We start from the raw sequence: 18974 nt of genomic DNA on the forward strand, positions 1-18974 counted from the left end.
ACATCGTCGTTGGTGAACTTATATTTGTTGGTGTATCTATAGCTTGTTGCCTAGTGACTACGGTATGCTTAGCTTAGCTTGCCTTATACTTGGATGCTTCGGTATGCGGTATTTGATATTTGTGTGGCGTGTCTATTTTATACATATATATGTATGTAGTATATTCTCATTCACTAAGCGTTAGCTTACCCTCTCGTTGTTTACATTTTTATAGATTTCATGGATGCGGTGGCTCGGGTAAGCGCGGGGACTAGTGGACTTGCGTAGTTGCTTTAGAAGACTTGCTTTTGGATTTGATTAGGATTGGGTAGCGTGTCCCCAATCTCATGCTCGGTCTATGTTTTTGTATAAACTAATGGGTCAAAATAGTCACTTATGGTATTTTGGGTCGATGTGGGCCCTGTGTCATAAAACTCGGTTTTTATTGCGAAAAACTCTTAGTTTAAACTATTGTAATATATTGTGAAAGTGTTTTGGTTTAAAAGTGTCAGGAAGCGGGTTTTCGCCCGCGTGAGTTCGAGAAACTGATCAGAATATTTTAGTACATCTGGACGCCGTCACAGATGTCTGGACGCCGTCCCAGTCTTAAGAGCTGGACGCCGTCCAAGCTTTTGGACGCCGTCCAGATCAACTGTATCAGAATTTTTTTTTTTTTTTTGTTTTGTGTGGCACGTTTTCAGATGGTTAACGGGTTGGGTCGTTACATTAACAAATCAAATCGTGCTATTACGTTCTTTCTTGCTTGGAACATCAAGTTCATTCGTGCTATTACGTTCAAGGAGCTCTGAAACATAAGGGAAGATATAAAACCCAACAACAATGCAGAGGTTACAAACCGTGGATATTAGTATGAATAGCAATAATAAAGACACGGTATAATTAAGAATAGTATCACCTCAAGGTAATAATAAAAGTAAATAGATTTTTCTTGTGGAAGATTGAAAAGAAGGATGACAGAAATGATAATTAGGAAAATATCAAGGATTAGAACGGGATTACGCATTTTCACAATCTTTTGGATGTATGAACTAAGAAAGAAAGTATAGGAATGGAAAGAATAATGGAACGGAAGAGTTTAATTTATAATGTAAATATCAGACAGAGAAATCCAGACAGACCACCGTATTTAAATATATAGATCTTAATTTCCTTATCCGCCGAAGAATCAAATCTTTTAGATTTCGAAGATTTTCTTTTAAATCCCTTGAATTCCGGAATTCAAAGGTGACTACGTCAAAAGTAAGACGAATCTTAAATACATCATTTCATTCTTTTGTGATAGCTTCACTCGAATTCTTCAAGTAATCGAATTATCTTATCCGTATTACTCAACAGTGATAAAACTCTATTTATCAGCTAATATTCGTCATGAAAACATTTTTATTGTTAGCAATGACAACCACACTCAAATTTCGGGACGAAATTTCTTTAACGGGTAGGTACTGTGACGACCCGGGAATTTCCGACCAAATTTAAACTTTAATCTTTATATGTTTCCAACACGATAAGCAAAGTTTATAATGTTGAGTCTCAGAAATTTTGTAATGATGTTCTTATATACAATCACCTTATGACTTTTCCCTTCGATTCACGAACCTTTAATGTATATATAGATGTTTGTATATGTAAATAGTTTAATATAAAAAGTGAATGTGTTACTGAACTATTAAAAGATAACTTAAGATAATCAAAACTTGTTGTTCGAATATGTAGCGTATATTAACTATAAAAGATTTCGAATGTGATTGTCAACGATTAAATGTATATCTTATGTTATTTGTGTCAAAAATAAATAATTAATATATTTATCTAAGTAACAAAAGTTAGTATCTAAAACAATGTTATGTATAGTAGTTGAATATATATATATATATATATATATATATATATATATATATATATATATATATATATATATATATATATATATATATATGTGTGTGTGTGTGTGTGTGTTTCTATATAATAATTAATGATTATATGTTTAGTGAATATATATTAAAATATACTAATAATAAAATTAATATTACATAATTCATAAAAATTATAATTATTATTATCATTAGTAATGATATTATTACTAGCACAATTATAATTGTATTACTATTTATAATATTAAAGAGTAATATTAATATATTTGCTTTTATTAATAAGAATAATGATAACTTATATATATACACTTATAACAATAAACGACATACGACTATGAGTATAAATACCAATATATAAATATTGGTATGTACAGTTCATAATTAAATACATATACATATACTAAATACAGATATAGGTAAATAATTAAATATTTATAGGTATTATAAATAAAGATTTAACAATATAAATATCAATAAAAATATAGAATATTATAGAAAGTCTTGTTTCTGCTTTTCCATCACTTTCAAAACTGTAGGGAATTGATCTTATGGTTATTTGGTCGTACCAATTTGCAGAAAAACACAAGAGTGTAATTCCAAAATTTTGCTAGTCGATCCTTTCTTTTTATATATATATTTTTTACTTTTCTCTGACATTGATAAAGAAAGTGTCGAGCAATTGGGTTCTATTTGAAGCAATTAATAATCAAGTGTTAACAATAAACCCACACAATCAATTAACAATTACAGAAAACTCGTTACAGTCCTCAATAGGATCGAATTAAATCAAGTTTTGGGGAAGAACACAGGTTCTGCTTGTTCTTGGATTCAATTTTCAAAAAGCTCGATTCTTCAACGAATTTCAAAAAGTAGAAATGCAGGATTGTTGGAAATCTTACGCTTAAACTAACTGTAAAGTTTCAAATCTCAAATTTTTATAACAAACTCGAATTTTGGAGTCAAAGGTTTGAAAATAAAAGTCAACAGATTTAATTTTCAACAAATTCGAGTATTCTGTAAAGATTTTGCTTCAATTGAGGATTTTAAAAGTTTTTAGGAGTGATTTGCAATACAAATCGTGTTACAACATTTGTCTATAACATTGTAAATTGCAAAATCATTTTTTTTTTAAAAACCGTCGCTAGCTGCTGTTCTGTTATATTTTTTTTTCTTTCGCTTTTAAATTAATTCCTGATAGATATAGATTGATTATAATTTGTCTGAAAATCTTAAAAGTCGTTTAATTATCAAATTGGGTGATGGCGAAATCCATTGGTCGTTTAGTATGTGAAAGATGAAGAAGATAGAAACAGATAGGGATAAGATATATATATATATATTTTCAGTATATAATAACAGAAAAACGAGCTGGGCAGAATGGTTAGGGAATGGTGATGAGGAATGGGAGGTCTCGGGTTCGAGTCCCCAATGGGACTGTATGATTTTTTTGAGGCAATTTCTTTTAAGGTAGTTTTCCATTTTCCATCTTTTTTTATTATTATTATTATTGTTATTATTATTATTTAGATTATTATTATTATTATTAGTATTATAATTACTAGTAGTATAAATTAATACTTACTATTATTATTAGGATTTAAGAAAGTGAATTATTATTAATATTATGATTACTAATGTTGTTGTCATTACAAAGTATTAACATTTAGTATTATTATTATTATTATTATTATTATTATTATTATTATTATTATTATTATTATTATTATTATTATTATGATTGAGATTATTATTATTATATTATCATTAATAGTGTTATTATTATCATTGTTATCCTTATCTATATCAATAAAAGTATTTTTACCATGACTTTAGATTTATCTGTATTATTAAAAATAAGTATTGTTATCATTATGATTGTGATAATTTATATTATTATTATGAAAATGATACAAAGTACTATCATTTTCATTAGTACTTGTATCATTTTATAATTATTAGTATTATTTATCAGTAACATAAGTATTATTATTAGTATTATCATTAGTATTATTAATATTACAAACTATTATTAATAGACCTATCCATTAAGCATTAATATTAATAATACTGTATGATTATTGAAATTTGTATTTAAACTATTAAAAATTACCATCATTATTAAAAGTATTGTTTTTACCAAAACTATCATCATTATCGTTAACAGTATTATCTATATCAATATTGTAATTACGATTATGAAAAATAATAGCTTTAATGACGTTATTAAAGTTATAAGTATAAAAATAAAGATTTTATATATAAATAAATATTTAATACACGTAAGCTAACTATATTAATATATCTATATATAAAATGAAAATATCAATATAATGAAACTGGTTAATCAACTATATATATAAATTACATCACTAATAACAATATATTATAATTATGTATATTAATAAATATACAAATGATATAGGTTCGTGAATCTGAGGCCAACCCTGTATTATTCAGTTGTTCAATGTCGTCATATGTATTTTTACTACAAAATACATTAGGTGAGTTTCATTATTCCCTTTTTAAATGCTTTCACAATATATATTTTTGGGACTGAGAATACATGCGCTGTTTTTATAACTGTTTTACGAAATAGACACAAGTAATCGAAACTACATTATATGGTTGAATGATCGAAATCGAATATGCCCCTTTTTATTAAGTCTGGTAATCTAAGAATTAGGGAACAGACACCCTAATTGACGCGAACTCTAAAGATAGATCTATCGGGCCCAACAAGCCCCATCCAAAGTACCGGATGCTTTAGTACTTCGAAATTTATATCATGTCCGAAGGAGGATCCCGGAATGATGGGGATATTCTTATATGTATATTGTGAATGTCGATTACCAGGTGTTCAATCCATATGAATGATATTTTAGTCTCTATGCATGGGACGTATGTTTATGAGAAATGGAAATACGAAATCTTGTGGCCTATTAAAAATTATGAAACGATTGTTTATGTTAAACTAATGAACTCACCAACCTTTTGGTTGAAACTTGAAAGCATGTTTATTCTCAGGTATGAAAGAAATCTTCCCCTGTGCATTTACTCATTTTAGAGACATTACTTGGAGTCATTCATGACATATTTCAAAAGACGTTGCATTCGATTCGTTGAGCTCATCAAGATTATTATTAAGTTATTTATAGTTTAGATATATTATGAAATGGTATGCATGTCGTCAACTTTCAATGTAAATAAAAGTTTGTCTTTTAAAAACGAATGCAATGTTTGTAAAATGTATCATATAGAGGTCAAGAACCTCACGATGTAATCAACTGTTGTGAATCGTTTATAATCGATGTGGACTTCGTCCGGATGGATTAGGACGGGTTATCACAGGGTAGGCCCATATCGGGGCGTGGGAGAGGGGCGGCAGAGGTGGCGTGGCAATGGTGCGTGGGTGGGAGACGGAGGTGGTAACGGGTGTGGGGGTTTGTGATTGGAACACTTGTCAAAATTTCATTAATTGGGGAATATATCCGTTGCATAATTCGGGGTTTAATAAAAAAAATAAAAAAATTAATCCAATATTATTTATCCTATATATACACATCTATTTTACTCATTCTATATACATTTCTTTCCTCCAATAATACTTTTCCTTTCTTATTTACAAACACTATAAAATTTCATAATGGATAAAATTTTCTAAATGCTCGAATTTGTTATTGATGACGATTCAGATGATGAAAAAATATATAATTTTTTTAGTAGTTTGGCGGACGAAGATGTCGAGGGAGAAGCTACAAGTTCACGAGTCCCTCGCCCCCGTACCTATATTCCAAGGGATGGTGAAGATGCGACAGTGAGGTTATACAACGATTATTTTTCTGAAACTCCAAATTATACGAAAAAGAACTTTAGACGACGTTATCAAATGAGTCATGAATTATTTCTCCGTATCATCGAAGGTATATCAAACTTTAATAGTAGCGATATTCCCGATTATTTTATGTTTTTTAGGGAACGTCCCGATGCTACTGGTCGTCAAAGTTTGACGATACTTCAAAAATGCACGGCGGCCATACGTCAAATGGCGTATGGAACTACACCTGATTTACATGACGAATACATAAAAATTGGTGAGAAAACAACTGCTTTATGTTTAGATAATTTTTTTAGATGCGTGTTTCATTTGTTTGCTAGACAGTACTTGAGAAAACCAACAGCCGAAGATATTGTTCGGCTTTATAGTTTTCATGCCCAAAAATATGGTTTACCGGGTATGCTTGGTAGTATTGATTGTATGCATTGGGAGTGGAAGTATTGTCCAATTGCGTGGCAAGGTCAATATACTAGAGGTGATAAAAAAGGCCCGTCCATTATGCTAGAAGCAGTCGCCTCGCAAGATTTGTGGATATGGCATGCATTCTTTGGTATGGCAGGTGCGAACAACGACATTAACGTTTTAAATTATTCACCATTGTTCAACACTATTAAAAAAGGAACTGCTCCACCTTCACCATTTGATGTTAACGGGCATCACTACGAAAGAGGTTATTACCTAGGTGATGGTATATACCCCGATTGGGCAATGTTGGTCAAAGCTCCCCATTCTCCAACTGACGAACCGCGAAAAAAATTTAAAAGGTTTCAAGAAAGTGCCAGAAAAGATATTGAGCGTGCATTTGGAGTATTACAGGGTAGATTTCAAATGTTAAAAACTCCGGCGAGATCTTTGGACTTTAACAAAATAAGAAGATATATGTATGCGTGTATCGAATTACATAACATGATTCAAGAAAATAACGGGTTTGTTATTGGGAAGAAAGAAAAAAGAATGATACAACAGAACCCACCACGACGGTTACACGGGGATTTGAGGGATCGAGATGCAATGGTTAAGGAAATAAGAGATAAGCAAGTTCACAAACAGTTAGAGGCAGATTTAACCGAGCACGTTTGGAACTTATCACCTTACTTTCGTACCGCTAATATTATTGAGTAATTTGTTATGTATTTCTAGTTTCGGTTAAGATTTTTAAATGATGTAATTTTTAATTTCGGTAATTTAAATTAATGTTCTTCGTGTTTACTTATTGAGTAATGTAATATTATTTTTAAACATCACTTTTATTCAACACACAAACGGTTACATTTTTTAAACAAGAACTACATTAAACTGAAATACAACATAAGATCTTAAAACACAACACAAACATCGATGAATTCAGTAGAGTTCATCAAAAAAACGACCATCTGTGTCGTACTCTGGAGCCACCGGTTCTTCTTTTTCTTCTTCGGCTGCTTCATCGATGTAATGCCAACCCAACGTTTCTTCATCTTCAAGAACCACATACAGAGTAATGCGGTTACCACGATCTTCAATGGTATCTTTTATCCCGTACCATTGATCATAGGTACGGAGATAGCTTGCCTCCATCTCATCATCATAATTGTCTTCAAAAAACAACACATCCGTGTTTTCACACGGTACATTTGCCTTCAGAAAGGCTAGCAGATCGTTTAAACCAACGTCACGGATATCGATTCCTTTGAATGAATTTTTTTTGCCAGACTTGTAGACCTTCATATGATTACGAAAATCACCCCCGTAATGAACATCGTATGCAACAATCATTGGGGGAATTGTTTTCATTTTCACTGATTGGAAGTGTTTTGATTTTGAGTTGAGAAGTGAAGTGTGTGAAATGAATTGGGTTAGTGGGTGTATTTATAGGTGAAAAAGTATCCATTTTTGAAAAAAAATAAAAAATAAAAATAACGGTCGGATTTTAAATCCGTTTATTTTTTAATTTTAAAAATTAAATTTGAAAATATTAATAATAAATTCAATAAAGCAATAAATAAAACATAAAAATTAAAAATAAAATGCCACATCAGCTTTTCACTAACCCACACCACAAACCCACACCACCACTACTTCACTCAAACCACCCACATGTCCTAGTCATCAAAAAGAAACCCACGCCCTCAAATCACGCCCCCTACCGTTACGAATGGTCTAAGAAGATCATTGGTACCAAGTGGGTTTTCAAGAACAAGATGGATGAAGATGGGATTGTAATCAGAAACAAAGCTAGATTGGTAGCTCAGGGTTTCAAACAGGAAGAAGGATTGGATTATGGAGAGACATATGCGCCAGTGGCTAGGATGGAAGCTATCAGATTATTCTTGGCATATGCTGCTAAGATGAACTTTAGAGTATTCCAGATGGATGTTAAATCTACATTTCTAAATGGGAAGCTGCAAGAAGAAGTTTATGTCAAATAGCCTCCTGGTTTTGTAAGCAGTAAATATCCAGATCATGTCTACAAGCTAGACAAAGCTCTTTATGGCCTCAAACAAGCACCAAGAGCATGGTATGAGACACTTCATGTGTATCTCACTTGTATAGGTTTTAAAGTTGGAACAATTGATACCACTCTGTTCTCAAAAGAGATAGATGGTGATCTCTTGCTGGTACAGATATATGTGGATGATATTATTTATGGATCTAAAAATGAGAAACATTGTCAAGATTTTTCAAAACTTATGTCAAAGACATATGAAATGAGCTTACAAAGAGATTTGCAATACTTTTTAAGATTGTAAATTAAACAACTTGATGATGGAATTTTTATAAGTCAAGATAAATATATCAAAGATATGTTAAAGAAATTTGGTCTGACCTGTTTAAAAGATATAGGGACCCCAATGGCATCATCTATTAAAATAGTTGCTGATCCCAATGGTGAACCAGTCAATATCACTGAATATAGAGGTATGATTGGATCCCTACTTTATCTTACAGCCAGCAGACCAGATATTATGTTTGCTACATGTCTCTGTGCCAGATATCAAGCTGATCCTAAAGAGTCACACTTGCTAGCAGTAAAAAGGATATTTAGGTATCTAAAAGGTACTGCTAAACGTGGTCTTTGGTATCCCAAAGACCAGGATATTGAGCTAATTGGGTATTCAGATGCTGACTTTGCAGGGTGTAAAATAGACAGAAAAAGTACTACTGGTGGTTTCCAGTTACTGGGTGGTAGGCTAGTCAGCTGGACGAGCAAAAAGCAAAATACTGTGTCCCCATCTACAGCTGAGGCAGAATATGTTTCTGTTGGTAGTTGTACTGCTCAAGTACTATGGATGCAAAGCCAGCTGAAGGACTATGGTGTTCATGTTACAAAAACTCCAATCTACTGTGACAACACAAGTGCTATTGCTCTTACCAACAATCCTGTGATGCATTCAAGAACTAAGCACATTGACGTTCGATATCATTTCATAAGAGATCATGTTAAAAAAGGGGGTGTGGAGCTACATTTTATTTCAACAGACCAGCAGTTAGTAGATCTTTTCACAAAGCCCTTAGATGAGAAACGTTTTAACTATCTCATCTCTGAGTTGGGTATGCTTGAACTTTAAAATAAAAGGCAATTTTGTTGGTGTGCTGGCTCTACAACATGTAGGGCAAACCAGTAAGTCCAAATTTCTTTCACTTACTGCTTACATGTCAAACAGTCAGCACAACAAGGTCTTTTATATTATGGTTATTCAATGTTCAAAACGAAATAATAAATAGCTCACAATACTTAATGATACCTTAAATCTGAAACTCATTTACTCCCAATGATTTAAAATTAAATTCATTACATATTAAATGTCACAAAGAATTTTTGTATTTAATACAAAATTTATCTTATGATTTTTAACTTCAAATTGAATTGAAAACTGCTGCATTTAATGCTTAATGGGAGGTATGAGTGCTCAAGCCGATTAAACGTCATGTCAACAGTCTGTGTCCCCTCGAAAACATGCCAGTTTGTCACATCTGCCCACGCGTCTGCAGATGACAGTTGCCATTTTCTCTCTCCTGCACTTTTTCCACCAATCTGAAAGGTTAAATAAGGCGATCAATTTCACATAATAACCTTCGATTATTAACTCTTTGATTTACCTTTCAAATACACACTCTTCTCTCTACAAATCCCAAATCTTCAAATATTTCATACATTCATCTTCAACATTTCTTCAATGGCAGAACAATAACACCAATCACCACCTGCTGAGAATTAGCCAGAGGAATAACTACAGCAACAACAAGCGGTGGAACCACAACAACCGGAACAACACCCTCCACCGGTCATTGAGGAACAAGTTGTACAGGGTCCACTGTTCAATCTTCACCCCAATCTGATCAAGGATGCTAATGCACCAGATCAAGCATTGATTCGCCTATCGAGAGTCAATGCAGCACACGCTCTTTCAATTCCTAAGTCTAAAGCCAACATTGGTTATGAGGCATTGATCGACTACATCAGGCGTTGCCCCTTGGTGAGATCCATCACCGGAGTTCCTTCCCATCTCTATCTGGCCTGTTTAGCAAGATTCTGGTATACTGCCACCATGGCCACCACTCAACAGGATGCTCCATGTATTCGTGGCATGGTGACTGAAACCCTACACTGCTCGATCACTGTTGATGCCATCCGTCATGCTCTTCAACTACCCGGTGGTCCATTTGTTAATTCGCCAACGAGTGATGATTTCAGGAGGGAAGTGCTGGAAACGATTGGATATGCTGGTCCAATTTCTCATACACCACTAAGGAAGAACATGCCACCGCTATGGTATTACTTCTTTGGACTGCTGACCCAGTGCATCAGCTAAAATTCTGGTAGTTTTGATCAGTGCTCAGATTTTGAGCTCAAAATTGGTCATGATTTGCTGTTCAACAGGAACATTGACAACGCAGCTGAGATCTACTGCAGGCTAAGGGAAATGGTGCTTGCACCTAAACGTACACATCTAATCCCCTTTCCAAGGTTCTTGAGCCTTGTTTTTGAAAATGAGCTAGGTGAAGCTTACCAGCAGATTGCTGATCAATCATTCGACCTGCCTCCAAAACAAGGGAGAATACCAAAAGATGCTCATGCTGATCCATATACTGGTTTAACACACCAGGCATGCTCGAGTATCTTGCTGCTCGGGGTAGAGTAAACCCAACGACTGCCTCTGGTGTTGCATGAGCTGAGGGGGAGGGACCTCAGCGAAAGCCATATGTGAAAAGGAAGAATCTAGCTACCTCAACTAGTACAGCCACCATCTCACATACTGGTAAAGCAGTAGTTGTATTAGAATCTAGTGCTCTCTGATCATGAAGAACATCCCTAGTCTTATATACTGACTACCCACTTCTAGTATTGGAATCCGTTGCTTAACTATTTCTTGGTAACAGGCAAATTCAAACGAGCTAAAGCTGGCTCCAAGCAAACCACAGGAGGGATTGCCCCAGTCTCAACTGCTGCTTCTGCAAAGAAAGCTGCTATGGAACCTGGTGCGTCTCTAGACCAAACAGCAGAAATCTCTAACTTAATTAAAAATCTTTTAACTACTGACTTGAAAAATGAAAGTGGAGTTAAAGGCACAACCTTTACTCCCAAGCTGACTGGTTTTAAAACTAGTGTTAAGAAGAGTAGCAACTCATACTCTTCTAACCAGTCACTTTCACATTTTTCTAAAATGAACATAATGCAATATCCTCTGCTGACAGTACAACCAGCAGAGAACATAAATGAACCCCAAAGTAGTCTTGAGCTTGTTCCTCATCGTGTTGAATCAGCTCAGGCCACTGCACAGCCTAAATGTTACTTGGATCATGCTAAGAGTCTCACTCCTACATCATTACCAGCCAGAACTCTTACACTATCTGGGTCAACATGTGTTACCAATGAGTCAGCAGAGTCACAGCTGTACTTACAGACACCTAACTCTGTCTCAATCGAAGGGCTGACTAAATTACCAGTCTGTCCCCAGAGACCAACAACAGATGAAATTGTTGAGTCAAATTTATTTGGTTCTACAGTTGTTAACATAAAATATTCTTTTCTTTCAGTTCTTAGCAGGGTAGATGAACAGGCAGAGGGGGAGCAAGAAAATGATGTTATTGTTTCTACTGATGAGCTCTCCGTTTCTGCTACTGGTGTTGGTGCTATTGATTTGTCTACTTGTGGTACTGTTACTGGTACTGTTGCTTCTACTGCTGCTGGCTCTACTGGAGACAATGTGGTTGCTGGTTCCACTGTTCTTATTGATAATGAGGAGTTAGCTACTGCTGATATTTCTGCTACTCCTCTTACTGTCTCTGGTATTGCTGTTTCAACCAATGATTCTGTAGTGGTTGAGGAGATGATAATGGAACCTCCTCTTGCACTTGAAAAGGTCATTGGTAATATTGTTAAGGAGGTTCTTGATGTTGATATTTCTGGCACTACCACTGTTACTTCTCCAACTGCTTCTATTGAGGAGATTATCACAGGTAGTGACCAAGATGACGTGGTGCTTACTGATGAGCTTATCGCAGCAAATGCTGCCTATTCTGCACATGTCACTGGTTCTATGAAACCTACTATGGATGCTGGTACCTCTGCTACTGATAAGGCTAAAAAGGAACATATATTTTATAGCATTATTCCCCAAGAAAGACAAGATTTTAGTTGGTATTGTTCGATTTACAAGCAATATTCGTTTAAATATTAAAAAGTGAAGACAAAAGGCAGATTCGACAAATTGAAGACAAAAAGGTCCAAAGAGCTAAAAAGTACAAGATACAACTAAAAAGGTTCAAAATATTGATGAGGAACGTCTCAAAATGACAAGAGTACAAGTTACAAGACGCAAAGTACACGATATAAAATAATACGCAAAGACGTCCGAAAATCCGGAACCGGGACCTGAGCCAAGAAGAAACGCCCGACGCAACGGACCAAAAATATCTAGTCTACTATGCACAAGAATATAATATAATATATATATAATTATATATAATTATATATTATATTATATATTATTATTATATTACGTCGGCAAGAAGAAAACAAACCAATTTGGCTGGATCCAGGGTGGCCATGCGACTCGCATGGCCAGAGGCACAAAATCCATGCGAGTCGCATGGAGTGAAAATGCTGGTCAGGTCCTATATAAAGCCAGTTTTCTGCCGAGTTTTAAAACACCAAAAAAAAAAAAACACCATAAAATCTATAATCTCTCTTCTCTCATATATACGAAAAATATATATATATATTTATAATTTATATTTTAATTTTAATTATAATTCTAATAATAAGGGTATGTTAGCGAATGTTGTAAGGGTGTAAGTCGAAATTCTGTCCGTGTAACGCTACGCTATTTTTAATCATTGTAAGTTATGTTCAACCTTTTTATATTAATGTCTCGTAGCTAAGTTATTATTATGCTTATTTAAAACGAAGTAATCATGATGTTGGGCTAATTACTAAAATTGGGTAATTGGGCTTTGTACCATAATTGGGGTTTGGACAAAAGAACGACACTTGTGGAAATTAGACTATGGGCTATTAATGGGCTTTATATTTGTTTAACTAAATGAAAGTTTGTTAATGTTAATATAAAGATTTACAATTGAGCGTCCCTATAAATTACCATATACACTCGATCGGACACGATGGGCGGGGTATTTATATGTACGAATAATCGTTCATTTAACCGGACACGGGAATGGATTAATAGCCACTAGAATAATTAAAACAGGGGTGAAATTACATTCAAGGGTAATTGGTGTAATTGTTAACAAAGTAGTAAAACCTTGGTTTACACGCAGTCGATAACCTGGTGTATTCATTAAACAAAGTATTAAAACCTTGTTACAATTCGAATCCCCAATTAGTTGGAATATTTAACTTCGGCTATAAGAATAATTTGATGAGGACACTCGCACTTTATATTTATGACTGATGGACTGTTATGGACAAAAACCAGACGGACATATTAAATAATCCAGGACAAAGGACAATTAACCCATGGGCATAAAACTAAAATCAACACGTCAAACATCATGATTACGGAAGTTTAAATAAGCATAATTCTTTTATTTCATATTTAATTTCCTTTATTTTATATTTAATTGCACTTCTAATTATCGCACTTTTATTTATTGTTATTTAATCGCACTTTTAATTATCGTACTTTTTAATTATCGTAAGTTTATTTTATCGCACTTTTATTATTCGCAATTTCATTATCGTTATTTACTTTACGCTTTAATTTAAGTCTTGTATTTATTTTATATTTTACATTAGGTTTTAACTGCAACTAAAGTCTTAAAATCGACAAACCGGTCATTAAACGGTAAAAACCCCCCTTTATAATAATAATATTACTTATATATATGTTTGTATTTTTATAAAAGTAAACTAATATAGCGTTGAGCTTTGTTTAAAGATTTCCCTGTGGAACGAACCGGACTTACTAAAAACTACACTACTGTACGATTAGGTACACTGCCTATAAGTGTTGTAGCAAGGTTTAAGTATATCCATTCTATAAATAAATAAATATCTTGTGTAAAATTGTATCGTATTTAATAGTATTTTCCTAGTAAAATATAAACTATTTTGTATACACCTCGCATAACATCAAGTATTTTTGGCGCCGCTGCCGGGGAGCGCCGAAGCGAAACGCCATATTTTTAAATTTTAAGTTATAATTTGTTTTTGTAAAATTTATATTTTTGTTTAAAAAATTAAAAAAGTAAAAATTTTTTTTTTTAAAAAACTATAAAAAATCGAAAAAAAAAAAAATATAATATTTTAAAATCTATTTTTAAGTTTATTTATAAAATTATAAAGTATTTTCTTTTTAGTTTTAAAATTTTAAAAGATTTTATTATTTATATATTTTATTTAATTATAAAACAGAAAAAGAAAATAAATATTAAATAAAAATTACGATTGAACCTGTCATTGACCCCCCTGATTTGAACCTGCAAGGAAGGTCATGCGACTCGCATGACCCCCTCCCTAAAATCATGCGACTCGCATGATGACCCAGGTCAGGCCACATATAAACCCTAATAACGCATTAATTACGGAGTTTATTTAATTATTATTATTCTAAACCCTAAAACTATTATTATTATTATAATTAAGTTTTTAATTTATTTAGTTATTTTTACTTTTGTTTAGTTTTATTATTTATTTACTTAATACTATAATATAAAAAAAATATAGAAATAATATTTTTATAAAATCTAATATTTTTATAACTTTTTATAACTTTTATATTTTGTTCCTTTTTAATCGTTTTAGCGTAACTTTTGTATTTTTAGCTCATATTTAATTTTAAACTTAGTTTTTGCTATAGTTATTTTTACTCCTAGATTTTTAGGCTTTGCCGTAAACTCTCTTAAGTGCTTATTCCTTAGATTAAGTATTAGGTGCTTTAGAATTTTGCGACGCCTTTTAAGTTTTAGTTTTTTTTTAAGTTATTTCCATTTGGGATTTAGTTTTTTTTCCTGTAAGCTTTAATATTTTTAGACACCTTTTACTATGTATCAATTATCATTCCAATTAGTAATTTCAATTTGCGATTAAAATTTTAAGTTAGTTGTAGTAATAAGGTTAGGTTAGTCAAGTATTTTTAAGTTTTTATAAGTTTCTTTTATTTTTCCGTCACCTTTTATTTTTTCAACCATTTTTCTTTTTCGACCTTTTTCGACGAACTCTTTTTCTTTCTTATTTCTCGCCATTCTAGTTTTTAGGACTTAGAATTTTTTTTTCTACTTCTTATCTAAATTTCTTAAAATTACGAAAATTTATTTTAAGTGGTTAAATTAATAGACATCAAAATTTTCTGGTTCGTAGTAATAGTTGGATTTGTACGTGGACCGGGTTATTGGAGCCAAACAGTCCTCAATTATATTGAGACCAAACGAATCCTGCCCCTCTGCTGCATCTTTTGGCTATTCGAAACGTGGGCAAAATCAGAAAAGTCTATTGATTGGATAACTTATTATAATTTTTCTTTCCTTTTTAAAACTAATAGGATATTCAGTGAATGCACCGAGCAAGACGTTCATCACCTTTTGTACGTTCACCACCTGTAACTAGATCAAGACATTTAGCAAATATAACCGCCGTTGATTTTTCTTTAGAATCGTCATCTAGTCAACCAAGTACTTCAGTTCAAATTTCCGATAATCCATTTTTTGAACCCGACCTCACAATTGAGAATCCGGAAAATATTCAGGAACGGTTCATAGATCCTGAACCATTAAACTTTCCTCCGGAGCCACCAATCATTCAAACAGAGATTGTTGAGGAACGAACCATTAAATCAGAATCATCTAGTGATACCGATTCAACAAATTCAATTATGGAGAATCTGGAACCTTTAAGTATGGAAGACCGAATGAGAGCTAAACGCACTGGCCAAGGTCACGCAATTACTCATCCAGACATTAATGCGCCAGATTATGAAATCAAAGGACAAATTCTACACATGGTGACTAATCAATGCCAATTTAGTGGTGCGCCGAAGGAAGATCCAAATGAACATCTACGTACCTTTAATAGGATCTGCACACTATTTAAAATACGAGAAGTGGAGGATGAACAGATATATCTCATGTTATTTCCCTGGACTTTAAAGGGAGAAGCCAAAGATTGGTTGGAATCATTACCTGAAGGGGCGATCGATACATGGGACGTTTTAATTGACAAATTTCTTAAACAATTCTTTCCTGCATCTAAAGCCGTAAGACTTCAAGCAGAAATTGTTACGTTCACACAGAAACCAAATGAAACTCTATATGAGGCGTGGACAAGATATGGAAAGTTGTTAAGAGGATGTCCGCAACATGGTTTAGACACCTGTCAAATAGTACAAATGTTCTACCAAGGATGCGACATCACTACAAGAAAAGACATAGATATAGCAGCTGGTGGTTCTATTATGAAGAAAACCGAAACTGATGCTTACAAAATTATTGATAACACTGCTTCCCACTCACATGAGTGGCACCAAGAAAAAGATATCATTAGATCATCTAAAGCAGCTAGAGCCGATTCTAGCCATGACTTAGATTCCATTTCCGCAAAGATAGATGCTGTGGAGAGACGAATGGAAAAGATGACTAAGGATATTCACTCAATACGAATTAGTTGTGAGCAGTGTGGAGGACCACATTTGACAAAAGATTGTCTCGGTATTGAATTAACAATGGAACAAAGAGAGAATATTTCATACATAAACCAAAGGCCTGGAAATAATTATCAGAATAATTATCAACCGCCAAGACCGATTTACAATCAAAACCAGAATTATAACCGAAATATTCCATACAACAACCAACAAGGTCCTAGCAATCAACAAGTATCCAATAATACTTACAATCAGCAAAGACCGAATTTTCAAAACAAACCACCACAACAAACCGATGATAAAAAGCCAAATTTAGAAGATATGATATCAAAGCTAGTTGAGTCTCAAACGCAGTTTTTCACATCTCAGAAACAAACCAATGAACAAAATGCTCAAGCATTTAGGAATCAACAAGCTTCGATTCAAAATCTGGAACAAGAAGTAAGTAACCTAGCAAGGTTGATAGGTGAAAGAAAACCGGGAAGTCTACCTAGTGATACAAATGCTAACCCCCGGAATGAAACAGCTAAAGCCATTACCACAAGAAGTGGTACAACACTTAAACCACCTGAAATACCTGTAACTTCTGATGAAACTATTCCTACTCCACAAGAACCACAACCCGATCAAGATAAGGAAAAAGAACCGGTAGTTGAAAAGGTTAATGAAGATAACACAGTTAAGAATAAACCTTATGTTAAACCATACCAACCACCACTTCCTTACCCGAGTAAAATGAAGAAAGAAAAACTTGAAGCCGAGCAATCCAAATTTTTGGATATGTTTAAACAGATAAATGTAAATCTTCCTTTCATTGATGTGATTTCAGGAATGCCTAGATATGCTAAATTCTTGAAAGATCTAATCTCAAATAGAAAGAAAATGGAAGAACTCTCGGCTGTTACTATGAATGCTAATTGTTCAGCAGTGCTGTTGAATAAGATACCAGAAAAATTATCTGATCCAGGAAGTTTCACAATTCCATGTTTTCTGGGTAGTCTTAGTTCAATAGAAGCATTGGCAGACTTAGGTGCTAGTATAAATCTAATGCCGTATTCACTATACACTAAACTAGACCTTGGAGAATTGAAACCAACCAGAATAAGCATACAACTAGCCGATAGATCAATAAAATATCCTAGAGGGATAATGGAGAACATGCTAGTTAAAGTTGGTACTTTAGTATTTCCAGTAGATTTTGTTATTCTGGATATGGAAGAAGATTCTCGAGTACCTCTCATATTAGGAAGACCATTTTTAAACACGGCCAAAGCAATAATAGACGTGTTCAATAAGAAACTGACCCTAAGTATAGAGGACGAGAGTGTTACCTTTTCAGTTGATAGAGCAATGCAACAACCACAATCTGCAGATGATACATGTTATTATATTCAAACTATAGATGCACATGCAGAATTATTAGAAGAATTTCCAGAATTACAAGGAACAGGAGAATGTTCTTTAGGAGAAGGTAATGAACCAATTGATGAAGCTGAAATGTTAGCTACACTTATAGCTAATGGATATGAACCAACAACAGAAGAAATTCAAATGCTAAAAGAAGAAGACAGATATCGATATAAATCATCGATAGAAGAACCTCCGAAATTAGAGTTAAAGCCACTTCCAAACCATTTGGAATACGCTTATTTACATGGTGAATCTGAATTACCTGTAATAATATCGTCTTCTCTTACTGAAAATGAGAAATCACAACTCATTTCTGTGTTGAAAGCTCATAAACCAGCCATTGCATGGAAGATTCATGATATTAAAGGAATAAGTCCTTCGTATTGCACACATAAAATTCTTATGGAAGAAGGTCATAAAACGTATGTGCAACGCCAACGAAGACTAAATCCTAATATGCAAGATGTAGTTAAGAAAGAGATTATTAAACTGCTAGATGCAGATTTGATATATCCAATTTCTGATAGTCCATGGGTAAGCCCAGTTCAATGCGTACCTAAGAAGGGTGGCATGACTGTCATTACAAATGAGAAAAATGAGCTTATTCCTACTAGGACTGTAACAGGATGGCGTGTATGTATTGATTATAGAAAATTAAATGACGCCACCAGAAAAGATCACTTTCCCTTACCTTTCATTGATCAAATGTTGGAAAGATTAGCCGGAAATAGTTACTATTGTTTTCTAGATGGATTTTCCGGATATTTTCAAATTCTA

General features: G+C 33.4%; 1 protein-coding gene across 1 annotated transcript; it reads left to right on the forward strand.

The window, feature by feature from the left end:
* The first annotated feature begins 5532 nt into the window (after positions 1-5532).
* LOC139899918 (protein ANTAGONIST OF LIKE HETEROCHROMATIN PROTEIN 1-like) lies at positions 5533-6828 on the forward strand. The gene has a single exon (XM_071882742.1). The coding sequence runs from the start codon at positions 5533-5535 to the stop codon at positions 6826-6828; it is 1296 nt and encodes a 431-aa protein (XP_071738843.1).
* The last annotated feature ends 12146 nt before the right edge of the window (positions 6829-18974 follow it).

This window comes from Rutidosis leptorrhynchoides, chromosome 3 (genome assembly GCF_046630445.1).
Source record: "Rutidosis leptorrhynchoides isolate AG116_Rl617_1_P2 chromosome 3, CSIRO_AGI_Rlap_v1, whole genome shotgun sequence".
NCBI classification, from domain to species: domain Eukaryota; kingdom Viridiplantae; phylum Streptophyta; class Magnoliopsida; order Asterales; family Asteraceae; genus Rutidosis; species Rutidosis leptorrhynchoides.